Below are 27,020 nucleotides of genomic sequence, written 5' to 3'. Positions count from 1 at the left end.
AACCCTGCAGCACCTATCTGTTTTATAATCTTTCAGCATGTACATAGTTCCACTGAATTTTGGTTTAATTTCCTTTTTTCAGAATAAACAATAACTGATCACTATGTCAATCCTACATCCTCTCAACATAAGAAAAGTCACCAGAGTCCTTCCAGGCAATGAAAGCTAAAATCTGGCTCCTCTGAGTTTTAATTTTTTCCCAACTATATTTCACCTCCCAGTCTTAATACTCCACTAGCACTTTCTCACTTTTTTTTTTTTGTTGACAGTGTTAATGGCAAATCCCAGAACTTCTTTACTAAATGAACAAAAGCATCCATAACTGGCAAAGTTTTACTTTTTATAAATAAAAAGCCACCAATGAAAAGGACTTTAAAAAGCTTTACAGCGTGCATGTGTAAAATCATAGAGTTAAAGCATGACACTAATTCTGTTTGGTCTTTTCTTAAATCTCTCATTTCAAAATTCCTTTGAAGTCTGCTTTTGAGATGAAGCAATTAGGAAAGTATATTCTCACACGTAACTCCAGAGCTTTTTAACCTCAACATTTACCTTCCCGTTTAGGGAAAAAAAACCCCACCAACCAAACAACAAACCAAAAAAAACCCAACTACTTGTGCACTTCCCCCCTCTTTAAAAATCAGGCAAAGTGATCCAAACAAGAAATACTCAGGCTTCAACACTGTCTTTAAAACCACCAAGGACAAAATGAACAACAGGGAAAGACAGCCTTGAGAGAAGTTAAGCTTAAATGTATGTTACAGTGACTTTCACACATTACCTGTGGCTGTTCCTCCTCTCTCTCTTCCACACAGACACATGCATGCACAAACATAAGCTAAACACCAACTCTCTCCTCAAGATGAAACATTTGGAGAGATTACTTTACTGTAGGCCAATTTGCTATGGTCTGCAAAGCACTATAATTGCAAGTTAAAAAGCATAACTCTGCATATTACAACTGTCAGATAAACACTAATTAATAGTGTCCTACCAAATGTCATTTAAATTTGTTCAGTAGGTAGCATTACCAGTTCATAGATATCCTCTTCTGGCTTTGGTACATAAAACTGGATCTGGTTTTCAATCAGGAATTTGAGACGCAGGTAGTGAGCAGAGTGATCCAGCTGGTGTGTCTGCAAGAAATGGAGAAGAGGCTTTAGAAAAGAAAAGCAATGGCTCACATCACCTACACTTAAGAGAATGGCCTGACACTCACAGGAAGAAAAATGGCCCAGCACCATCTTTCACAAGAGGCCCATGATCTCCTAACCTGAACAAGACCCTGAACCTCCTCCTCTTCCCCAGGAATAAGCATTCATTTAACCACTGACCAGGATGTCAAGGGCAGTGCTAGTACTCTAAGCAGCCTCTGTGGTTCTGCTTACCTGGCAGTTCAGCTCCCTCCCATGCTATTGCAGAAATAAGCAAACACTATTACAGCAGAAGACCCAGAGCATGCCTTTGTATACAAAGGACCTTTAAAATCACAAGGAGGAAAATAAATATTCTGCTGACACAGAAAAATATAACAGGAAAGTTTTTTCTGTTTGTTTTGGGTTTTTTAGCATCTTCATAATTTAGTGAGTAAGTATGATGTGGTAAATTTCAAGCAAGGCTATTACAAAAAAAATCTGTATGCCCTCTAAATTCAAAACAGCTCAGGATACACTGGCTTTATAAGGCTAAAAGAAGCCAAGAGTTGCATACTGGATTACATCCCAGTGGAAACAGGTCACACCGTTTTAATGAATTAGTTATAATTAGCTGAGGATACGGCATTTGGTCTGGGAGATGTTAACGACCTTTTCTCAGCACGATTAATAAGCTTGATTTAAGCAGAGGTTAATGCAGTGTGTAATCAAAACACATTAGAATTATGATAAACACAAAGGATGTCATTCAGAAGTTACTTTCAAAGTTTGTAAACTGTTGACGAAAGCTAACGAAAAACCCCAAAGTGATTCACATGAGGTAAATTCTCCTCACTGTCACTTTTGAAATCCCATTATTATATGCTTTTATACATTGGCCTTTTCATTTTATATGAGCAAATTACCAAAGTTTCCTAGGTTATACCAAAAACAATGGCTCATCTGAAAATTCATGCAAGAACATCATTATTGCCTATTTATTATGTTTTTTAAAGCCTCGCTTATCCAGTTCAAGCCAAAAGGATGATACACCGGGACTCAGCTGACTGATCACACAGCACAGATGATGAGTAATGTACACCAACTGACCTGTGGAAAAGATCACACACTGACCTAGCAAACCTTTCAGCAAATACTCAGAGAACAGTGAACGTTTTTTAAAGTCTAGATTAGCCCACAAATAAAAAGGAGCTACCAAGAAAAAAAAACTACCAAGAAAAAAAAAAAGACAGATCTATTGTTGCACTCTACGTAGTGCTACGTTCAAATACGTCCAATTGAAAGACCAAATTATCCGTATATGGAATTGAGTATCTGAAATGGGATAACCTCCGTAATCCGGACAAATACCTAGTTAATTAAATAAGGAACGTGACATCTATCAAAGGCCAAAATAAAAAGAGCTGAGTGTAGGAGATCCTCACCCTCTCCCCCCTTTTTCTTTTTTGATAAGCATTTTGCACATTTTACTCATTGTTTACTGACTGTTTTCACTGTTTTTTTCTCTTACATGCACACACATACAAACACCCCAGAAATTAAAGGGAAGCAGAATTGGTTTTAATTGTTCAGAAATGATACATAGGAATCCTAGATTAGTTTCCGGTCAGAGTACTTTACTATCCCTAGACATAAACTAAAAAGCGCCTTGCACACTAATTAAACACGAACATACAGAGGAGACATAAACCCACAGACTGCACACCCCACATCCAGAGGGAGAAGTCCAGGATAAGTCTCTCTGAAAGTCCAAAAAACGCTTGAGCCATTTATAGCAAAGCCAGTGGGGAAAAAATTCTATGTGGAAAAAACATACTGGCAGAAAAGAGAGCCAGGCAACCTGGCAGCCTCCTCCTGCCACCTCAGTGTATCTTCCTATGGTGTCCTGCGCCGAAGCTCTCGTACACGTCCTGCATTTCATGCCGCGTCAGGCACAGCCGCTGCGCAAACGCCGGTCAGCCAGACTTATGCTGACAAGCTACATGTCATCGACTAAAGCCCAGGGCTGGGAGAGAGCCCCCATCTGCAGCCGGGTATTTGTGTCACTTCCAACAGCAACTCCGACCGTCCTCCCCTTGCAGAGGAGACCCAAAGGGACGCTTTCCAGCCTGCCCAAGGCCAGCAGAAATCACAACCTGTCGCAGAGGGACATGAATTTACCCAGTCTGGGGCCTCCAGCCATTGGGCGCAGGTCAGGAGCTGCCTTAGCTGCACTGGTGGGGCAGAGAGCTCCGGGCTCCCTGCGGGGCTGGGGGCACCCCAGCACCCCTCAGCAACACAGCCACCAGTTCAGAGCCACCGCCTGCCCTGGGGCAGGGGCAGGGGCAGGGGCAGGGCGCGCTCGCTCCTGCCTGCAACCGGCTCAGCAGCCTGCGCCCTGATAGCATCTTAGAAGAGCAACCTTCCCCGCAGGTGACAGCTTGATCTACCATCCCAGCGGTCAATGACAGGGCTTCTGCCTGCTTTGATATGGGCACTGCATCAGGCATGGAGATGACCACTGACACATCTGTTTTGACACTGGTCTTTGCGGGGAAATCTGCTTACGAGAAAATTGTACATGTTGGCCATTTTAGAGAGTAGGAGGGAGCCAAATGCAAGACGACTAATGCTTCACTGAAGCCCTGAACTATGCCAGAGCACAGCATCGCCTAAAGAGGTCACTGGATAAAACTCACATGTATTTTGAGCCCCTCACTTCTTCCAAGAAACACCATCAGCCAGGGTGTATGCCATTCATCCACTACGTTGCAATCCCATCCAAGTCAGGCAATGAGAGTCATCACCATTAAAGCTGTGATGGTGCAGCATGTGAGCCACACCATTTAGTTAATTGACATTTGTATAGCTGCAGCAAGGCTTTGTCTACTTTGAAATTTCACATTAGTTAAACTGTTTCAAATAGGGGCATGATCTTCTACTGAAGTGAAAGGAAGAGGCCCCCTTAAAGTGGACATAGCCAGGCTGCCCTAAAAGCCATACCATTAACCCACTTTTTTTTTTGTTACTGGTCTAGCCGCATCCATATGCGGGAAGGTGGGAGCAGAAACAGTGCAGCTTTAAAGACATTAATATCCTTTCGAGACCACCCAAAATACCTTTTAGCAGTCCAAATAAGCTCCTCAGTTTATTTATTTCTCTCCTAATAACTCTGGCTATGTCTGGACTAAATTAAGCAGCTAACCCAATTTAAAGCACAACCCGACAGCTTAACTGACGTGCTCTTGAAGAAGAATTTACACTCTGGGGCGTGATCTGATTCAGCAGGCTCTGTGTGGTGTAGCACATCGGCACACAACCCGAACTATTCATCCATTTTGGCTCCCTTCTAGTTAAAGCGAGGGACAGCACCTCCAGAGGACCATTCAGCCTGATCTCAGAGCCATCTGAGACAGCTGGGCTCATCATTCCCCCAAGTGCCACCTCCCTTAGCAGAGGACCAGGAGATACAAGAAAAGGCATATTCTTTCAGCTTGGTGGGGGAGCCCTTCATTAGCGCTGAAATGACAGCATCACAGAAACACGCTAGCCATCCCACCATATTATTCCTGCTTCACACTTGTGTGTCCCAGGCTTTTTCGGCAGAAAAAAAACAGCTCAAAATTAAAGTAAGCCTGCAGATCATCAGGCTTATTAAGTAACTTCTCAGAGACTTTGAGCACAGACCCGGAGACCTAGGAGAAATTTGCTCCTTGCCCCTCATGCAGGTCTATTTGAAAAATGCAGATCGTGAGAAGACAGAACCTTTTTCACTTCTCGCTTTTTATCCGGTTCAGTCAAAAGACTAAATGCCATGATGTCTTCTATGCTTGACTTTAGGTGTTACTCTCTCCATACTGGCTCTGCCTAAATCCATACACAGTGTGTGTGTTTCTACTGAATTTTAAGACATATTATTATGCAAATGTTAGTAATGCATATACACACATTCACACTGATCAGTATTATCCATAGGAAACAATTTAGTGCATATACAGTGACTTTTCCTGCCTTCCAAGTGATGTTATTAGTTAAATCTCAGGAGAAATCTTTGAGAAACCACTTTGAAATATGCTTTAAACTCTCCTCCCACCAATCTTGAATCATAAAAGTGTCACAAAGCAGCCTCCAAAACCTAACTCGCTGTATGATAACAAGCAGCAATGTTAGTATAAGAACACATTTTCTACAATGACTTGAGTGCACTTAATGTTCTCCAACAGAATAATCAAGCTCTGTTTAATAGCACAGATAGATTTAACCACATCTACAAACATGAAGAGGTTTATATGAAATGTAGATCTTGAAATGTTTACTATACCAGAACTTGACTGGTTCTCAGATGGCAGATGGCAAACTGATGTGAAATGATGTGGATCAGATATTAAAGGGGAAAAAATGAGCTGAATGCAAGAGACAGAAGAAAGAGATTGATTATTAAATGCTACAGAAAAGAAGGCATCCATCAGTGTTTTCCAGACTGAAAACTCTTACAGAAAGGAAAGAAACAGATAATAGCTCTTCAAAAAACAAACACTCACCCACCTCCCCTTCTGCTTATACACCACCACCCACAACAATCAAACACACAGTGAGAGACCAGATTCTCAGCAGGCACCTACTGAAACCAGTGGAGCTACACCAGTTTACTCCAGCTAAGGATTTGGCCCACTGAGTTAATCACTCTTACCCAAAGGAAAATATAAATCCTAAAAATAAATCATTACTAATAATGTGTCATCCAGCTTCCCTATTATGTCTCTCTCCAAAAATGTCATCTTTTCCTGAATACAATGAAGAGCTTTCACAAGCTGCAGCACTCTTTAATAGCGCACCTGGCAGAGAGACGAGCACGCTGTATAATTATTGCAAACAAATGCCTTTCTCTCACCTTCCCTCTCTTTGGAAGCACATGCAACATGTTCTAAAAGTCCGCAAAGTTAAGCTCTTAATAGTAATAAATGTTTTCTTTTCTTTTGCTGCTGTTGTTGTACAAAAGAGGACTCACTTTTCAGAACGGCACGTGACACAAGTTGGGTCTAGCTTGCAGTCAGCTGGTTAGCAGAAAACATACATTATGTAGCTGCCAGAACTGAAAGGTTGTATTTAATTTGTCAAAGCTTTCAACTTCTCTGCTGAGATGTAACTCTTTTTAATGGCCAAATGTCTCTGATACTTCATCTTGCAAAGAAATCCAGGTGTTTTTTCTTCCACACCCCCCCTAATGCTGGGAGAAGCTTTCCTCTCTCTTCCTCCTGCCACCTACACGAGGCAAGTCCGACTCCGCAATGCAGACAGCAAACACTGGCAGCTTCTCCAACTCCTGGCGCTGCTGTCTTCTCCGTGCCTTCCTCCTCTGTGCCAGCCTGAGGGGAGGAAGCCCCAGGGAGAAGGAAGGAGGAAGGGCACCTGGAAAAACGGGCCATGGGAGGAGGGCTTGGCAGAGGCAGGGGTCCGGGGTGGTCGGATGAGGGTGGGGTGACTGCACTACCGAGTTGCGGGGACACCCAGCAAAAGGAAGCATGCTGGGGGCCAGGGGCTGGGATGCTGGGGGCAGAGAGGGAGAGAAGAGTCCTGCACACAGTTTGGCCTCCAGTGGAGGGGGAGTGGGTAGGTGGGTACGTGAGAGGTGGCAGCACAGGCAGTCAGGGTGTTACGGTGTTTCAGAAGCTCATGCACAGCAGCCAGAGTGGAAAAGGCAAACCCTAGTCTGCCTTCCTCTCCCTACACCCATGCCAAGTTTAGCTCCAGCTGTAGCAATTTTTCTTGTGTGGTGATAGCATGAAAAATTCGATATAATTAATGTTTTTCACCTAACATACAACTGATCCCCAAACACAGTGCAGTCTGAGCACTGGCATGTGAGAAATTCACTATGAGGTTCAACTGAAAGGGCTCAGGGTTGTAGACACTCCACCGCACCCCAGGGCACGCTCGCGGCCTTTACCTTGCAAATCATTTCCAGCACATCTCGTGTGGTGTCACCAGGACGGATGACTGTCAGAGCAGGCTGGTTGTTCGGCAGGCAGAACCAAGACGGCGTAAAGTACTCATGAACCCAAATATCACAGTCAGGATTGTGCTGATGGACACTGCTCAGTGCCACTTCTTTTTCCCTCTAAATAGACAAAATTCATTATGACTCTACCAGACAAATACAATCTCCCTCTTTATCAATAACACGTGTAAGGAACATTATATTCTGTATCAAAAAGCCCTCTTATAGAGAAGACATTTTATTCATAAGCCTAGATTGAAGGCTTGTCTGGACAGGAAAACTTTGCAGTTTTACCTGAGCAGTATAAAGTGTGCCTTCCCATGCCACCCACAAAGCTACAGTGGTGCAATGCACTTGGCCTGGAATTTCACCCTGTGGCTATTGGGAATGCTAGGAATGCAACAAAAAATAAAAGTGATAATAAGAGATTTAAAATTAAAACTTAAATGCACTGTATTTCTGGATAAACCAATGCAAGGCCAACAAAACTGTTGTAGATACTACAGTTCCTATACCTAGAAATGACAAAATAGGAAATCTTAGCATTTCTTTTGAATTTACTGTCTTTTACACACCCAAGTTGCACTCCAAGCTATAAATCCCCAGGAAGTGATGGAGCTGCAGAATTCCTGTGTCCTGCAGTGGGCTTATGCAGCTAAACCCATACTCACTACATGAAGAATGTGCCTCTTAGCACTGTCTCAATGCTGTTTTATAATTGACTTTCTCTGGGAAAAGAGAAAGCAGTTGTAATTGTGGCTGCAAACACAGAAGCTCATAGAAGCACATGAGAACAAAACAGAGAAAGCCCTGCGCTTCGTAGTTGCGCCAATCCTGGATTACGAAAACTCCATATGGCCGTCACAAGGAGCCATCTTCCAGAACCAGCGGCGTCCAGGTCCTCCTGTGGGCAGGCATTTCCCTGGCGTGCAGTGCTAACACCCCTCTGGGACTGGTACCTCCAGCTGCGCTTGGGATGCCACACACAGAGAGCCCTTTTGACAGCTGGCAACCAGCTCAAACCCTCCCAGAGTGGCTACAAGCCCTACAGCACACAGAGGGTCCTCTCGTTTCGCGGGGGCTCTGCGTTCCCTCTCGCGTCCCAGAGTCAACAATAAATTTAGGCTGGCTGCAAGTGGGGGTGAAGGAGGCAGTTAGAGGGCTGGTGTTTTACCTTGCTATCCGGGACCGTATCGTCAAAGATTCCTTCGAGAGATTTCTTTACTGAATCAACTCCTTCACCAAACACCTGAGGAACAACAGAGCAACTCTGCTTTAAAATGTGAACACGCCTCCGTAACGTCCGCGGCACAGGCTAAGTGGAGAACAGTGTATCTAACACCTAGCATGGAATTCAACCTGAAAAATACATTCATCTCAAAACACAGAAAAGGAAAATATCAGTTGTTAAAAGGGAAGAGGGGGTGAAGGACAAGCTGGTAATGGGGCATCATGCTGAAAGATTAGAGGCCAGTTCTGCTTAGTGGTCTGTCACTGACTTACTTGGTGGAACTGGACAAATTTTATCTCCTTTTGTGCTCAGTTTCCCCACCTGTAAAGTGAAGTGGGGGAAATGAACACTTCTCCACCTCTGCTAAGGCTGAGAAATCAGAAGAAGGGCTCCACTTCTGGCTGGTTTTGTAATAAACCAGCTTCCAAAAAGTACTTAGCAAACATTTAAGTACCACGAGTCAGCGTAACCCTTCTCTGATGAAATAAGAGCTGGTAACCCAGCACAAGCCAGACAGCCAAAATCAACAGGACTCCGTGCAGGATGAATGACAGAATGGGAATATTTACAGGATCCACCCCACATCAGCAGAGGACTGCATCAGACAGGCAAACAGGGATGTTACTGCAGCAGAAGCTTATAATTAAAACTGAAAAGTTAAAGTTTTATAGCTCCACATCAGCACAGCTTTATGATCAAGTTGCTGGGTCTGGCTGTTAACTACTCTGTACCTAAAACGAAGCAGGGCTCATGCAGGATGGGAGAAGGTCGCTGCCCTTTAGGGATTTACAGTTTACTGCTTCAACTTGGCAATACTTTGCATGCTACTACACACAAGCAGGGGAAATGTATTCAGGCACTACATTTAGACATTCTGCTACTTTCTCAAAACTTCACTTTTTCTTTGACTCTATCCAGTATGACTTTTCTTTAACCTGGAACAAAATCCCTTTTCATGCCTGTGCTTCTTGAGGAGTGAGGGGGGTAGGGGTGGGGGCGAGAGGAGGAAGTGTGAAGAATGCATTTATCCCCACTGAAAGAAAAAAAAAGGGTGAGTTCAAGAAAAAAAAAACAGGTCTGAAGACACAGCATGGGTAGGATCCTAGTTCAGGACAAGGGATTGTGTTTGATTTGGGGAAAGTAAGTACAAAGCAACAGGGATGCCGCAGCACCAGCACAAAGAACTGGAAATGCGCTCAGGGATGCATCTGTTGCTTCCCAGCAAAACCCTGAGCTTTTGCTCAGCCACTAAATATTAGGCGAACTTTTAATGTCTCACTAAAAACAAGATAAACAGTTTTGCCGCATTCATCCTCTGCTAAACAAAACAAACACCCACTGCTGCTTTAACAGAAAGAAGAAGAAATCACAGGGCACAGAACAACATGTGTCCCAAGCCTTTCTCCCCTCAAAAAGTGAAAGAAGAGAAAGAAAAGCAAAGCCTACACTTCCTGCAATTAGATGAGGTATGGCTCTCAAAAATTGAAAGCTATAATTAGGGATGTTTGGAAAGAATAACAGGGAAGCACCTTCCTACCACACTGAAACACGTTTTCTAGAGAAAGATCTGGGCAGTGACTGGCTGGAAACATTTCAGCTTTTGCTTTTTAAAAAATCTGAAGCAAAACAGGGACTATCCCTACTAAATGCAAAGCTTTTTGTTACTTTAGGAAGTTTTCCTCAAAATCAGCTACATTTAAAGTATTCTACAAACTCATCATTTTACTTTAAAGAAACAAACAAGTCTGTGCTTTTTTTTTTCCTTCCAAAGTTGTGTCTGTTTTACACTGCTGCTTTGTTACTCCTGAGTTTAGGGAAAGTACCTCCAGCAAAAGCAGAAGCAGCAGAAATGCAACAACAGTGGAAATGCAACCAATCCAGCTAAAGAAGGTGCGAACTCGAAACCTTGTTTGATAGGAGTTGCTGTATACTTCTCCGTAATTACAGTCACCTGATTTTTGAAGAGGATGTGGAATGAGATGACTATATGCCATGAAAGATTAAACAGGCAAGGTTAAGGTTGGATGTGTAAGTGCTTGATGCAAGCGACGCTTTGCATGAGCTGCATTCTGCACTCTAACAAATAAGCCTTGAAAATAACAATATCACAAACTTCTACACACTTACCTGATTAATGCTTGGCCTCCCTTGTTTTTTCTTCGAGGTAGTATCCAGCCCCCAAAGAGAAGAAAACCTGCTTCTCCGTTTACTGGCAGATCTGGACATGGCCTGCGTCCTTCTCCTCACTCCGGACTCCCCTGTGCGAGCCGCCACCTGTCAATGCCACATGGTTTTAAAATCGAATGTCGCAGCATCCCACCACACCACGGCTTACATAATCTAACAAACAGTGGAATCTCGTTTGAAAAAAAAGGCAAATGCTATGGCAACAACGTTTACTCTCAACAGGGACAATGGTGATGCTGCCAGGCTACTTCCTTCTCGCTGCAATTTAACTCACTTCTTCCAATGTCAAACATCAAAAATTAAAATGGACAGTACCACCCCCCCATTTTTTGGCATTTAATCTGAGATATTTTCAAACAGCCGAACCATCACAGAGCAAAACCTCAGCACCAGTGAAGGGTTTGGGTTTTTTTCTTTTTTTTCTTCTAACAAGGTTTCAAAGCTGGACACACGAGACCTGAGATTTCCAAACTTATCTGTTGCTTCTGAAAAGCCCGGTCTTTCTCTTTCCTCTTTCCTGTGGAAGCACGCTGGGCATCCTGGAACTGACTCATAACTGTTACAAGGCCAGCTAAGGCTTGCAAATAGGTCAAGGTATTTAAAACCTGCACTTCCTTAAAGATAGCAACATTTGAAGGAGTGAGCAAAACACAGGAAGAAAAAAAGTGAGCTGAAATGACCCTTTCAATTAGAGCAGTGTTAACTGCTTGGGTACTTGAAAAATGGCCTGTGGCAAACCCTTTGGAGCAAAAAGATATTTGCCTTTGCTGAGACTAAATATTTGGGGAGAATTTCTCAAATGAGGAAGCTCTGGTAGAAATTAGCACGACATTAGTCAGAGGTAAAGTGCTTAGGCCAAAGTTTAAGCAGATTTCCCATGTGGAGGTGGCCTCAGGAGAGTGAGCTCCTCTCCTGCGAAAAAGGGAGTGGTAGCAGATGACAGGTATGAACGGGAGCGCACAGCAAAGCTAGACAGACAGACAGACCCACCCTGCCGACTTGGCCGTACGCTTCCTGAAACACCTTTGTACTGGATTCCCACAGCCGAAACTAGCAAAATGTGACTGTCGTTTGGCAAGCCCAGCGGGAACACCCGAATCTCCGAGTGATGCCCCAAGCTATAGAGCTGAGAAACTGGTTGTTTGGGTGCAGCAGATACAAAAACCCATATAAAGACAGGACGAACAGAAGGCTGGCTTGTGTACCCAGGCAACCGTCACTGTATGAGTAATGGTGATTCTCCTCGGCAAATGTGGAGAAATCAAGGAAAAGGAGTACTTAAATCCTACTGCAAGCGTCTCCATTTCCACAGTCTGGACTTGTGAGATGTTTCTTAGCTGTATCTGGGACGTTTCTGCAGAGGTACCTGGGAGACTTAGCACATCCTCTGACTAATGTACTGGGGAACATCTTCAGGAGAGCTAGGGATGCCACGCTATCGCCATGCAGCACCCAGCTCGAGTCTGAGACTCACTGCACCATCTCCACGCTATTGAGGGCAAAGGAGGACACGAGAGTTTGCTTAAAGGAGAAGAAAGCACGTGTCTTTTCCAACACAACATATTCAAAACATATTTTTTTCCACTTGGCTCTCAAGAGACACCAGCATGAAGAGGCAGACTGTTTTTCAGGCTAACACTCAGTGCTTTGCTAGATGCAAAAAAATAAGCATAAATGCAAATTACAGCCCACCACTTAAAAAAAAATATAAATCCACCAGCAATTATCACGATGATGACGCTAATCTTTTCATATATAAAAGAATAAAAACACCCCTGATTGAATTACAGCTCTGGATTCAATTGAAGGGTACAGCTGACATCTACAAGACAACAGTGGAGCTCAGCTATTTCTGTGAAGCTCCAGGAGTCCAAGACGAAACTACAGGAACTTGATTTAAATTCATTAAAAAACCACCATTTTGCAATACATTTCCCTCTATTTTTAAGAGCTGGGCTGTTACATTATTTAAACAACCATTTTAAACATTATTTGCCACACCGTAAGTAGCAGAGAAGAACATTTCCCCTCCCTTGTGGAGCATCAGGTGTTGATCACCGGAGATCGGATATTAGACTAATTGGTCAGTAGATTTTATCCGTATGGTAGAAAGCAAGCCATGCCTGAGAAGGTGTAAGCCAATATGTGCTGAGGGCATCGGAAAGACCCCCATTGACTTCACAGGACTTTTGGATCAAGCCCATGTACACAGACATTAGAGATGAGCCTGCTCTTGTAACAGGAAGATCTGTTTATAGAAAGCGTGTTCATAGTGCAGATCTGGAAATCCAAAATCACATGTTTAGGAGAAACATGGTTCTTTCACTTCCATAAGGCCACGGCTTGCAAGCATCTGCTTTTTAATTTATATCCAGGACACACACCCCTTTCAGGAAGCAGAATATTCTGCACACTAAGGTAAGGGCTCACCCCCCAGGCACAGACTGCTGTTTGTCGACGTGATCTCTGCATTGGACACATGAAGCGATTTGCAGGTTGGCAAAGGTGACCCCTGGCCTCTGTTCAAACTTACCAGTGCATGAAACGACGAGACTGAAAAGATTCCAAGACGGCCCATCGCAACTTTCGTTGGACGGCTGGCAAAAGCAAGCAGTCTTTTAGGGTTTGGGAGCTCCCCTCCTTGGAGACTAGCCAAGTAACAGCGGTACCGAAATAGGTCCATCTGGAACTGTTCAAGATTTTGTTCCCAAACGAAGATCTGTGTACAGCGAAGATTGAAGAGTGAGAGGCATGAGAAGAAAAGGGGAGAGGAGGAAGAACAGAGTAGTAAATACCTTGAGAAAATTCTACTGTTCCCCATAATACACCTCTTTCACCAATGCTGATCTCATTCAAGAAACTTTGATTCCCCTTCTCTCCCGCTCTCCCCAAAAAGGATACAAATAGTAAAAAAGTTTTCATTAGATGGAAAACAACTTTTTTTATGTTCATGGCAGAAGTCTTCTCCTGGGACAACCGCTCCTTTGATACAATGCTAATTAATAGGATTAAACTCCCATTTTTAGTTTTCTTTGTATTGCGTGATTCTCTTCTGAGCACTCCCTTAAGAGGCTTCTTTCATGCATCAAGGGCATCTGAGAAACAAGAAGACCAAACTCCACCAACTTCCACACACAGAAGCACCCTAAATCAGCAGCCGCAGCAGTAGCGTTGCTGTAAGCATCAACAGAGCTTGCCATACTTGAAAAAGTGTAGCACACTGGGGATAATTAATCTTATCAGTGGAAGAGCACTATAATCAGCCTATGTAAGGACTTATTTAAATAATTCAAATTGCTGATAGGAAACAGTTTCAAAACGTTTAGAAAAACTCAGTTACATAAAGAGAGAGACTGCTCTGCCCTCTCACTGTGATTGACAACCTTTGAGTGGAGCCCTTTCAACAGAGGCAAGCATCTTCCCCCTCTCTCCCCCTTCTCACGGGCTTCCAGGGGGTACGAAATCTCTTTAACTTAGCGCATTAGGGCCCTGGCCACTCCCTATGGTTTGCATTACAGGCGTGTTTGGCAGCCGTGGTAAAAAAGCTACAAACTGATGAAGCAAGAGCCATATGTTAGTTTTCTAAAATAAGGTGCCACTGCAGCAGCGGGAGAGACATCTGCTCTAGACTCTCTGCTTCTCAAACGCAACTACGTTGTCCATTTGAAGTCAGAAGGAGCGGTCCTGAGGGGCAGCCAGGGCTGCAGCCATGAGGTCAAGGCAGGCCCTCGCAAAGAGTAGAAACTAGGGAAGACTTCATCCCATCTGCCAGCAGAAGAACCAGCCTCTTGCACTCTTAAGACAACAGCAACAGCAGCATTTGTCGGTCTATGAACAGCTCTTCCCTAAGGCATCCTGCTGCCATGGCCTGGTAGCCTTTCAGTCCCCTAAAGCCCTCACTCAACCTCTGAGCAGCTAGCCAAATCCCTTGCACGGAGGCCAGGAGAAGACAGCCCATGCTGCACTTCAGTGCACGTTGTTTGGAGCAATGGTGCAACTAGGGCAGCCAGCACAGCTCTCCTGTCAACACACATCCTGCCTACTCTGGGGAGCTCTGCCAGCGCACACACATGGCACTGTGGGAGCAGACAGAGGTACTGCTCATCTGAAGAAGGCCTTAAATACTTGCTAGGGGCTTATTTCACATAAGCAAGCGAGATTACTTGATCCAGTATGGTCTTCTTCTTCTTGGAGTCCGTTACTGAGGACAGCTGCATTTCACCCATTTTCTTCATCTTTTCATCCATATCAATCTTCTGCTCCAGCTTTTTTATCTCTGTTTTCAGGAGCTTGACAGTGTCCTCTTTGTGATGCTGCCTTGCCACCGCGGTTGCACAAGCTGAATGGATTGCAGTGATCCAGTTCTCCAGTTCAGTCTGGCTAGAGGTCTGAAGAGAGGGAAAGAGGGAGAAAAGAAGTCAGGATCCTCTTTAAAATTGATTGGAGATTAACAAACGCAATTCCAAGGAGTTTCCTTTCCCTTTGATCTGAAGATTCAAAGCCTTAAATCCACTTATGAGAGAAGTAATAAAAACCCCATCATTCTTAAGCAGGACATTTTTAACTCGGCACTAGGCATTCAGCACTTAAAATTACACCTATATCTGTGCTTTGCAGCTGTACAGTGTTTCCCAGCAAGGTCTCAGGAATTACCTTCCTTGTTCGATGCAATGCTGCCATAATTCGTAGCTCAACATTTAATGATGTTTTCTAAACTCCCAATTTCTTAAGGCAGGGAATGTTCCAGTCTCTGTGCTCTTCACAGTATAGAGAGGTATTTTGGCAGGCAACAGTTAGTAATAAATTAACGGCATAAAACGTGACCAAGATATCTAGGAGTAGCTTTATTATGATGCATAGACAAACAAGCTTTCCACTTCTGAAGGTCCCAAAGCACTCTGAAGTCAAGCCTGTTATCATTAAAGCCAGGCTCATTGTAAGTTTTACGGCTCTAGTACTGTCCCTTCCCAAGTATGTATGTGACAGTTTGGGAAAAGGGAACACTCTCCCTCCCTGGAAGTGTTCAAGGCCAGGTTGGATGAGGTTTTGAGCAACAGGTATCCCTGCCCATGGCAGGGGGGTTGGAACTAGATGATCTTTAAGGTTCCTTCCAACTCAAACCATTCTACTATTCTATGATTCTATGAGATATTGGGCTGGGGCATGGGACAGCAATACATTTTTCTGGAAGGGCACTATTCTGATTAGAGGCTTTTGACACAGAAAGAAGAATATTTCAACGTGTTCCTTTTCCAGACTTTCAAAACAAAAAGTAAATCTTCTTAGCCTTCTTACTAAACTTCATGCCTTTTTACAGTAGGTTGTAAAACAAAATTTGCAGCCAACTCAGGGTTGCAGCGGACTTTCTCTGAGTGCCAGCCTTTAGCAGTAATCACACTGGTATTTAGCTCGCGGCTGAAAAAGTAGGAAGGTGCCAAACCACCTTGTTCTAATTAAACTTTCTGATGATACCTGATCTATAAATAGACAGGTATGACTTCTCCAGCTGCTAGCATAGATGAAGAAGGTCATCCCCATTGCTCTCCTGGCAGTGACAACTAACAGCAAAGGACGTGGCTTGCTGAAGCCAAGGAGAGACTCCTACAGAAGCCTGATGCTGGAAATCATGTATGCACAGGTCAGACTTCAGACCGATGCTCCCAAAACTTCTGTGGGACTTAAGCAGATGAAGCACACGGGCCCCAGAATGACATCACTTTCCTTAGCTCAGGTTAGAAGTCCTAAGCAGAAGATAGGGTCTACACTGGAAAGACTGATCTCTTACTCCCAATTTTCTTGCCTTCAGTTGGCGCTGTACAAAGTAAATTGCTTAAACCGGAGATGCTCCCTGCCCAGGTAATAACACTAACAAGCTTTCGTTCATAGATGGGGCTTACAATGTCTTACCACCACTGCTAAAGATATGTTGAGCTCCCCTTGCTGAGGAGTTTCTGCTGAAAACAGAGAAATTATCTGCAGAATGGAAGACACTTTGCTCACAGTCAGGTGGTAGAACCTAGCCCCCACTAGAGAAGAGAGTACCACTGGACTTACAATGAGATGGTATGTTTTGTTAATTCCTAGCAAAATCGTAACAGCAAGACATCATATTTTTATCTTACTAAATTTTAAAATATTATCTGTATACCATTAGGTTCAGTTTTCTTTTTGGTTTCCTAGGGAGAAGGAGGGGGCGAAAATTCTGGAAAGGATTTTAGGAGCTGAAGACTTTTCTGGTAGATGAGTAGGCAAGGGGGATCACTCTGCTTCTCAACGGAAAGGACCACATAAACAAGCTGCAAACATCTGATACACAAGTATGTGGTGTCACAAGTTGCTCTGAGCTCCTGGAAAATGCATGTGACATCTGCAAGTAATGGATTTGTGTAGGCATGATAGGAACTGAGTGAGCAAGGAATCATCGTGTAGGAGGTATGTGATGTCTCTAGGTGCAATGCAGTGGGAAGGCTTGTTACAAGATGTCCAATATCTGTACGCATTACAAAGCAACCCTATTTTTCTCCCTAAGTACAGAGTCTCCATAGGACAGAAATAGTCTTCTGCAGGTCTGTGGTTTCTTCTCACCAAAACTGCTACTACAGCACTGTGTTATGTGTGGACAGACGTGTATGACATGAGCAGTTAAGTAACACTGCTGAACAGCCTTACACGTGCTTCAGCTGCCCTGCGCGCAGCCGGGCAAGCCCTACAGCACAGTCACTCGCACATTACTTCCACCACTGCAGCTGGTCTCCTTCCCTTCTCCCCAAAACCATCCCTTCTTTCTCTTCTGCTTCCGCTTCGCTAGCGATGCATGGGTTATATGGCAGAAGGGACACATCAAGGAAAAATTTCTGCAAGGCAATATAAATTATTGTTTCTCATTTGAAAAGGCTCATTTTTGTTTTTTCCCACAAAGTTACATGAAAATCTAGCCATGGCATAATGACACAGGGCTTTTAATGAATAAGGACCTGTGTTGCCACAGAAGAAATGTACTAAATGTGACCTTTTCAGTATTTAGCATCCACTGGCATTAATTTTATAAGAATGAAGTTTTTTCCACAGAAAACTGCATGGAAAAGATTTTACAGCACATATCAGTAGATCAGGAGGAGGTGGTGCTCCACAGCCCTTCAAGCACATGCTGAGACCATAAGCACCACACTTACCTCCTCGATGAAGCTCTCCAGGTGGCAAAATACACGTACCCTTGCCCAGTAAAGGCATGAAGTAGAAAGGGGCAGTGGAGCATTACACTAGGAGCTGACAAAAAACCATACTGAGGTGGCAGAGAAGCTAGTCCGCAAAAAAATGATTATTTTTTTTTTCAGTATGCAATCTGATACTAAGTCTCTTCAAGATGTAAGCCAGTGACACTTGCTTTAAGTCAGTAAGGCTTTTTCATTTTGCACTAGTTTGAGAATCTAGCCCCTTGTTTAGGACAGCTGCAAGGACCTACAAGACAGTGTAATTTTAAAGATTTGCTCTGGAGTACAGGGGAGTGTACAGAGTAGCTTCTGGTTTAAGAACACAAGAAACTCTGAATACATTGCCACTGGAAAAGGAAATATATAAGGCATTCCTCCGGTGAAGAAAACTGAATCAAAAGAGGAGGAAATGGCACCACCTCAACACAGGCTGGCAATTACAAATAAAAGAGTGTCACACTTTGACTAGTGACAACTTGAAATAAGAAAGTAGAATGCCAACCAAAAATCACTCAGGGAAGCAGTAGTTACCAAAATACAGAAATCTTTTTCAGTGAAACACATCAACTAATGTATGGTCTTTGATATAAGTACTGGATTTTTTTTAAACGTACCCTGTGAAATTCAGACATTTCTAATTTCTAATTAAAAAAACTAAACATGGACTTCCAGTCTCCTCTCAGGCAACAGAAAGATGCTGACTAAGGTCTGTATGAACAAAGGGCAACTGGATTCTGTAGTGCCACTGGGAGAGCACCTGGAGGTCCAAGTACCCCCTTGCACTTCAGACTCCTCTTGGTCTTGTAAATCCCTTGACCCTCTCCACAAGGTCCCGTCTATGATACATGTCTTTTATGAGATGCAGCTAGTGTTACAGCACATTTAATGCACTACTGTATGTCCTATATGGTAACTGGCCTGATCTGTGTGTTATAAGCACACTGTCAAGTCATGCAAAATTCCCAGTTTTTACAGGGATGTAAGAATATTTCTTGATTCTTACTTTATTCCAACCATCCACACAAAGAGGGTCCGGTCAGTCAGTAAAAACAGCAGATCTGACAGTGATTCACATGTGGTGGTGGGTCTCTTGAGTGGCAATTACCAAATGTATTGTGTCCTTCCTCTTGCACTGCCAGAGGAAGATCCCAAACCTACTGGCGTCAGCAGGATTTTTCCATTGATTTGAACCAGAGCTAAAATTTCCTCCTTGGTCGGTGAGACGAAGGAGAGAGAAAAAGAGAACAACTTTGTAAAACCCTTGAACCAGACCAACCTGAAAGAGGAAAGCGTCCCCAAGGGAGTTGCTGAGACAGAAGACAAAGTCCTTCTTGGGGTGTTCAGGCACCGCTTGCACTATGCTGTTTTCCACCCAGACAGCATGCTTTGGGATGCTGTTGTGGTCAATACCAGATCTGCCATCAGTCTCATAAAAAAACAATGTGCATCCTAAAAGAGATGATCATATATTAGCAAGCAACACATTCAAGTGCAACAGCCACCCTGCATCTATTCAGTGTGAATACTTGGAACTCTAAATCATCCGTAAAAATGTCACAGGGATGAGGGAGGATTTGCCAGGGCCTGTTCCGGTTTTCAGCCCCACAGTGGAGAGCACCAGCAACAGCCCAGTTTTTATCCCAACAAGGTGGTGGTTTCCATGCCATGGGGGCACACCATGAGCTGTATGGTACATCGAGCCGTGCCCCAGCAAGCCATTTTGTTCACCCTAGGATAGCTAAAACAGAGCCACAGACATGAGCTGAGAAAGTCACGGGCAGTAAAATACAGCCCCAGATGAGAAATATCATTATAAATCCCAAAGCGAGGGTCCTCCACAGCCACCCTGTCCCACCAAGGGGACCAAAAGGAAGATGCAGGTGTGAGAGCTCGTATCCCCTGGCAGTGCCGGAGAGCTGCGAGCTGGCCCAGGCAAACCTCCATGGCCCTGCCTCAGCCTCCAGCAGCTGCTAGCTGCTACGGTCCCTGCAAGGCAAAGATCAAGTGATTTAATTACTGGATGCAGATGAGTAACTGGAAGAAAAATGGATTGGAATGAGCTGTGCTCACTGAAAGACTGATGTACAAAAAACCCCCAACAAACAAACAAAAAAGCATAAAACAAATCCTTATGCCACTATAACGTTTAAGCTCTGACTCGTGGAGATACGGCCAAAAACAAAAACGCGTTTTAGCTGGGGACAGCAACCAACCTGCTTGGTTTTACAAAATAATCTTTACAATTCTCGGTGGGGGGATATAGCAAGCCTGCAATTTGGGAGACCCCCAAAAAAGGGTCTCCTTCTCTCCCTTCCACCTTCCCACATTATCTACAGTTGTTTTAAACTAAAACTGGCAGATAGTTTCTCTGCCACTGGAAACGGCCCTCTCGGTGCAAAGGGATGCTCCGTTACCCAGCCCCTCAGAAAGCTATTTGCAGCCAAACAATAGCAGCTGTTAACCTCAAAGCCTCGTTTAAACACTGACATTATTAAGGCACAGCAATCTAAGCAGCAAACACTCCACTGGAGTCAAAGCACTTTAAAATAACATTGCCTCCGCGCTCATCCTTCCCCTTTTTCCTCCCAGATGGCCCTTTGTTTGCCCGCTCCTCACAGCAAGACCTTCCTGCCACAGGGCCCTCCTCCCGGGAGATTAGGGCTGCCCCCGAGCCCTCCCTCCCTCCTCCTTCATTTCCCCAGTCTCTCTAACCACCCCAAGGAAGAGCTGCCACCTAACTTTGCTGTCGGTTTGAAAACAGTGCTGCAAATGAAAAAAAAATAGCGCTCTAAGCAACGTGCTGTGCAGGCAGGACACGACGTTAACTGTACTGAGCTTTTCGGAAATCCCACCTACAGCCGGGGACATGGCTCTGCCTCCCCTGGCTCACAGAGGAGGCTGGTAGCGGCGGCGGAGAGCGAGGCCAGTCCCAAAACCCTGCAAGCGTTGCTTCCCGTTTTGCTGCTGATGCAACCGCATGAAGATTAATCAGAGGTCGCTTTAGGAGGCCAGCTCCTGGGTTTTGCTGCGCTGTTAACACTTACATGCATTCACAAGCACTCGGACCCCAAAGAGGGCTGGGGCACCCTCCTAGCAGGAAATGCAAAAATTCAGAGAGAAAAGGGCCTGATGGCCCGAGCAGCCGAGGAGGCCGAGGCTGGCAAGGGAGGAGGCCGAGGCCGGCAGGGCGGCCGGGTGCCGAGGGCCGCCCCACTGCAAGATGGGCGACGCAGCCACAGCCACCGTCACCCAAGTCACAAGCCAGCCTTGATGACCAAACCACGGCTTCCTGTCCACACGCGAATGTGCTGCAACTCGCTGGGTGTTTCTACTCGTGAAGCACACCTCGGAGAAGGAGAGGCCAACGCCACTAAGCAGGAGAGGAGTGCACACAAAGACAGAGCCCCTGTTTGAACACATGAATACAGACTCCCACTACCACGTGCCTGCGGCTGCACACAGGTATTTAGTTTGTCAGCAAGCCATAGACATGCTTCTTAAAGGAAAACACGCGGTGCTCGGAGAAGTCACGCCAGGTGGTGCCAGCAGGACTCGAAGCAGGGTAGGAATCTCACTCCAGTGCAGCACAGTGATGTGTCTTGGACTACAAGCATGCCGTAATGTGAGCACATCAACAACCATCAAATAAAACACCCCTCTGAAAAACATCAGGACCACCTCCTCATACTTGCTGTTACTTAAAGTTCACAGCAGCTTTTGTTAAGAGTCTAGGCTACTGGTTTCTTCACCTGCAGCAATACACAACCCACAGGACACCGCAGACACCCATCTGGATAAACCCTTGCACGCTTGCTCTGTACCTTTCAGGGAAACCCAGTAGTGCTTCCATTTCCGGCGGGTGGCCGACTCCACTTTCTTGTTCTTTTTGTGCACCAGGAAGTTTTTCACTGCCAGAGCGCCAGCTTTCCGTACCGTGCCCTGGGCGGCTGTCAGGAGGATGTCGGACTGCCCCGGGGAGCTGAGGGTGCCACTGCTCTGCTCGTCGCTGAGGGCAGAGCCGGCCTCCTCCAGGTTCTCGCTGTTGGTGGTGCTCATCTCCAGCTCCCGGCGGAAGTTCTCGTACACTCCCTGGCGAAGCCCGTCGCCCGTCGAGCTGCTCCCACTGTCGCTGCCGATGAAAGCCCGACTGGCCGTCGGGGAGTAACTCGAGTTGGTAGCATTGGAGCGTCTAGAAAGGAGGTCGGTGTCGGTGGCCGCTCCCTCGATCCCACTGTCAGTGAACTCGCTCCCCTCGCCTGCGTTGACGTCCTAGTTGTGAGAGAGACACAGCATGAGATGAAGAGCCTGGCCAAGCCTGGCCTTCTGGAGCCACCGACAGAACCCGAAACGCCCCGGTGGCACCACATTTCTTCACACCCTCATTTTGTCTGACACTGGAAATCCCTCATCTCTTTTTCCTCTTAAGACAAACAACTGGAAGAAAAGGTGGGGTAGGCAGAACTTCCAGCACAGTTTAGGAAAGACCAGTCACACACGCACGATTTCAGGTGGTGCCTCTACCGCCTTAGCATTTTGGAATATAAGATGCAGCATCATCTGTTTACATTAAGCTAAGTTAACAGTGCTAAAGGTTTTGCAAAAGGCGAACATATGGTAGCAGAAACTGGCAGTGTCAAGAAAAGCAGCAATCAACCTACGCATTTTGAAAAGAAAACATTGATATTGTACATTCACACCTACAGTTGAAGATACATTTTAGACATCCCAAGATGGTAATTTGCAAATTATATAACTAAAAAGGTACCTTTTCTTCCTCCTAAGAAGTTAATGTATTTGAGATTATTTCTGTTTTGTGTCACTTCTACCTCACAAACCCTAACGATGGGCCAGAATCCCATGGTGATAGACCCTGCCAAAATACTGCAACAACAGCAGACCCTTCCTGGTCCCCAAGAACTTGCAGCTGAAGGATCAGAAGAGACAAGAATACGTCCGGCTTGAGCAAGACAGGAAACAACATGACCAAATTCAGGTTTCGAAGGCTTAGTGGCTCAGCCTGCTCCCTGCAACAAGGCTAGTGCCCAAAGGGGGCTAACCGCTACCATCTCTGCACCCAAAGGCATCTGTGGCAGTTTTTGAAGGAGGACAAATAAAGGCCAAGCCCTGTACATGGAGAGAAGTATCTTATGTTAGATACTCGGGAGAAGAGGGAACCAGGGAAGAAGATGCAAAGAGGTGAGAAATAGGTCCAAAACAACAGGAATTAGAGCCGCTACCTCTCCTGCAAGAGCAGCTGCTGCTTCATTTACAAGTTTGGGAAAAAAAAAAAAAGAGGAGACTCTGAGAAGAGGTGGCAGAATGCAGTATTTATTTTGAGAGAAAACAAGCTTCTAGGTGTTGGTTCAAGCACCAGTTTTCTATGCATCCAAAAGCAGCTCTGCAGAAACCGAGAAAACCTCCACCGAGCTCTGTTTGAAACCTTCCTCCTGTGGAGCAAGAGCTGGATGAGGAAACCTTAGGGGGAGGGGAGGGGTGTTGCTGAATTTTACTAACTTTTAAGGCATTAATTTGTAATGGATGGGCTCATTCTTTATAAACGCTACCTCTCAAGGGAGACTTGGAGTCCAGCTGGAAGAATAAGCGCTTCCTTCCCCACTCACTGAGCACAGTTATCCTAGTTAGTATGGTTATTTAACGCAACACATAGTGATAGACAAATTGTTCTGGACAGGCCAATATTCCTCTACTCCCACCGCATGTGAATGAGCTGAGCAGGGCTTCCTGTAAGCGCAGTCATCTACCCGTACAGAGCAGTTTTCACAACCACACCTTTTTTTCTGCTGTTCCAATACGCTTGTGTTTTGGAAGCCAACTATCTTCCCATTTCTTGCAGCACTGCAAAGGAGGGATATCTGGAGAGGGGAACTGGTGCTGCTCAGAAACCGGTGTTTACAAAACAGTGCCGCGAGTGAGTTTTTGCACTCCCATCACGAAAAGCTGGATGGTGCAACTTCTGATGACAGCACTCCATCTGAGACCCCGTGCGTCAGGGAGCCAGGACTGGCACCGCCACTCAACGCTCACATGCCCGAGGCAATGCCTATCTGCCAGCACAGCTACCTCGGCATAAAACTGGAGTGCCAAAGAACTGAAACAGATCCCCCATGTTCACTGGGATAATTATTCCCAGAGAATGATTGGGGTTTGCATTTGTTTTCTGGACCCCTCCTCCTCTGTAACTTTTTTAAAGGGAAAAAGCGTGCCACTCATATAGCATAAACAAATCTGCATTCTGCAATGAGCACTGCGTAACTGTGGCAACAAAAATTATTTGAGGTTTTGAGATTTTTATTTTAGGTTAATGATTTAATAAATACATGGTCTGTCTCATAATTATTTTATCCATGCTGTACAAAAAGTATAGAGTTAATTCCAAAATTTTAGCTGATGTAACTTTTAGGAAGCGTATCTCATGCTTTAACTAGAATTAGTCGGTTTAAAAAAATAAAGAGCTACTAAAACAGACTACCAACTTGAGGGAGATAGGATTTGTAATTTTGCCAGCCAGTGTACGCATACAACTTTCTTGGCGCTTTTTAGCAGATGGAGTATTTTTTCAAAAACAGAAGTGCACCCAGAGATGTTCACACACAACATTGCAGGGCAGGCTCTCAAGGTTCCTCGTACCCACTGTGACACAGCCTTCTCCTACAACCTTGATGAGACACAGCATTAATCGCCTCAGTTTCCCTGTCCATAAACGGGGATTATACTCCGTAACTGATACATGGGCATAACGCCTTACTATTTATAAAACAATGAAAGGATGTAAAACTCAGAATGAATGTTAGATACGCTCATGAGCTTAAATTGTAGCACATTTTGCAAACATCTTTATAATCTTTACCACAATGCAAATGATAGGCTGGATGGGTCAAAAGCTCTTTTCAGCGTAACGCTGCAGCCCTGCCCCTAATCTCCCTCTGCTCCCTGCACTCCCTTTTCCTCTCTTAAATATCCCATATCAAAGACTTCTCGCCAACCGATGCAAGCCCTTTGGTAGGAGGAGGGTCTAAGCATACAAAGGTCAGAACGGTTCAAAACCTACAGCCTGATAATACTGTTCACGCTCATGAATTATGAAATGTAGCACTGAGCGAGCTTAGCACTTTCAGATGTCTGTTATATGTGAAGATCGGTCTCAGGGTTAGTAGGGTTAAGAGCATTCATTGCACAGGTCTCTGACTTCTGAGTTCCTGCTGCAATGTCAGCTCGTTCTCATTGGAGGGTATGAAAAGCTCTCAAGAAGTAGCCGGTATCTGCTCTGGCCGTCTTGCAGTGCTATAATCCGCACACTGAAGCGCATTCAGTTAGGAGTTCAGCAGAAAGTACAGAGGTTTAGTATTGTGCTTCTGCAGAAATGCGCGGAGGCCGAAGGAATAACACTCCCAAGCCAAGCAACAAACCATAGCAGGGTTTGACAAACGCATCACTGAGGGCACAGAACTGCTCCTGCAAATTTTCAAACAAGGATGCTGAAAATTAAGCATCCCAGCTTGCACCGTGAGCAGCACAGCTCCCTGCTGACAAGACCTATGTGGATACATGGGCCCCTAGCTTTGGACTCCAGCCTTCAAAGTACCTGCTGACATGGCCACCACAGGCTACTGCTCAGAGGCGAAGCGAACATTGCGTAACCTTGATGAGAGCTATTTAAAAATTACTCACGTTTTCTGCTCAAGTTCTCAAAGAGCCCCGCGGGCGACAGCAACAATTCTCTCCTCCGAGGAAGACCTATTACCATCCCAGGTCCATGACGGGATGTGCCACAGAGGCTTGCTAATGAAACAGGCATTTCACTCCTCAGCAGAAGGAGTTCCCAGGCAAAGACTCTTGAGGCTGAGAGTGAACTACAGACACGGCTCAGTCTTCACCCCTCTGACTCTTGCCCAGCATCCCTGCAGCTCTGCACCAGGATGCCGACGGCATGTGCCAGGCACGTCGCAGGAGCTGGAAGACAGCTGAATACTGCAGAATGCACGTTTCTGAAGCCCGCAGTTTTGGACATTATACACACGTTATAGCAAATCACCAGCACGTTACTCTGGACTTGTAATTACTGTCATCAAGGGGCTCTGTTTTATTTCACTGGTTAAAACCCCCAAAAGTTTAATTCAGCTCTGTGTAAGATTCAGGACACTGCACCTGATATTTTGCACCTCGCCAGCGATCTTGTGTTTCGTATTTTCAGATTGGCAAACAGCTGTCTCCACACAGAGGAATATTTTTGCCTGGTAAGACTATCCAGGAAACAAATGCAAGACTGGAACTAAAATCTGTGCTGCCCCGCTTAGCCTTCCCACTGGTGTTTACCTAGCTTCGAGCCTGGGAGGACAAGAGAGCAAAGCAAGAGGGAGGTGGAAATCATTAAATTGGTCACACCAAGTAGAAAGCATGTAGCAAAGAGAAGAAAGCGGATTTCCTCCAAGACAGAGAGACTGGGCGAGTCATGGGAATAGCAGTTCTTGGCATTTTGCAAACACAACAGGTCTTAGTCGACAGTGACAACAAACTGAATAAAGAGGGGGCTTTGTCCCTTCAATTTAAGATTGCTCAATGGGAAGCAGGGAGAAAGTTTCATAAAGACCACTGGCTGAAGAAGGGAACTAAACAGGCTCTAGCGACTGTGCTGCACTATGCAAGTGCTTTGATGGGGAGGCAGGAAGTAGTAGCACAGCTTTTACCAGGATCCAGGATCCCTGCTGCTGCTGAAGATGACGGAGAAGCGGCACTGTTTCTTACACTGGCAGTGTCACCATATCGGTTGTAAATGCCCAGGGTTTATGAAACGATGTTCAGCACACAGTAATGGAGGGAAAGAGGAGGGAAAGGTGGAATGCCCTACACCAGAGAGATGTGCCACAGAATGAGAAACCAGAGATGGGCTGAATGGTGCTGTTGTTACCAACAAGAATGCAGCGAGGCCCAGCAAGCAGGCCACGTGCCAGGACAGCTAGAACAGCCCTAATAGCATTCAAGCGTAATGAAGTGGAATTATCACAGCCCCATCAAATTCAGAGAACAATTTAACTGATGAACCAATTGGGTAAAATATTAGTGAAAGTATTAGCAACCCACTTAAATATATGGGTTTTCCTCATGCAAAGCAAGCTAGTGGGGAATAAAACTGTAAGGCAGGCTACATCAACATAAGGTATTTGGTGCTGTAGCTTCTGCATACTCGTGATACTCACACCTCTGTATATCCGCTATAGCCACATTTGTCAAAAAATTCTTGC

The 27,020-nt window shown here is 45.0% G+C and overlaps 1 protein-coding gene across 3 annotated transcripts in view; it reads right to left on the bottom strand.

The window, feature by feature from the left end:
- Positions 1-27,020, bottom strand: part of TIAM1 (TIAM Rac1 associated GEF 1) — an 82,741-nt gene that overhangs the window by 44,505 nt on the left and 11,216 nt on the right. For 2 of the 3 annotated variants that reach the window (XM_059818972.1, XM_059818959.1), the window contains exons 2-9: positions 21,582-22,029; positions 19,037-19,209; positions 14,713-14,937; positions 13,083-13,268; positions 10,490-10,636; positions 8,306-8,380; positions 7,081-7,251; positions 1,032-1,136 (exon numbers count right to left, since the gene is read on the bottom strand). In XM_059818972.1, the coding sequence (XP_059674955.1) occupies positions 1,032-1,136; positions 7,081-7,251; positions 8,306-8,380; positions 10,490-10,636; positions 13,083-13,268; positions 14,713-14,937; positions 19,037-19,209; positions 21,582-22,029 (1,530 nt within the window). The remainder of the gene's footprint in view (positions 1-1,031; positions 1,137-7,080; positions 7,252-8,305; positions 8,381-10,489; positions 10,637-13,082; positions 13,269-14,712; positions 14,938-19,036; positions 19,210-21,581; positions 22,030-27,020) is intronic. The other variant, XM_059818964.1, reaches the window with a different exon arrangement.

Source organism: Gavia stellata, chromosome 1, assembly GCF_030936135.1.
Source record: "Gavia stellata isolate bGavSte3 chromosome 1, bGavSte3.hap2, whole genome shotgun sequence".
Lineage (NCBI taxonomy): Eukaryota > Metazoa > Chordata > Aves > Gaviiformes > Gaviidae > Gavia > Gavia stellata.
The sequence above is the reverse complement of the archived record's forward strand: the minus strand, read 5'-3'. Positions and strand labels throughout refer to the sequence as shown.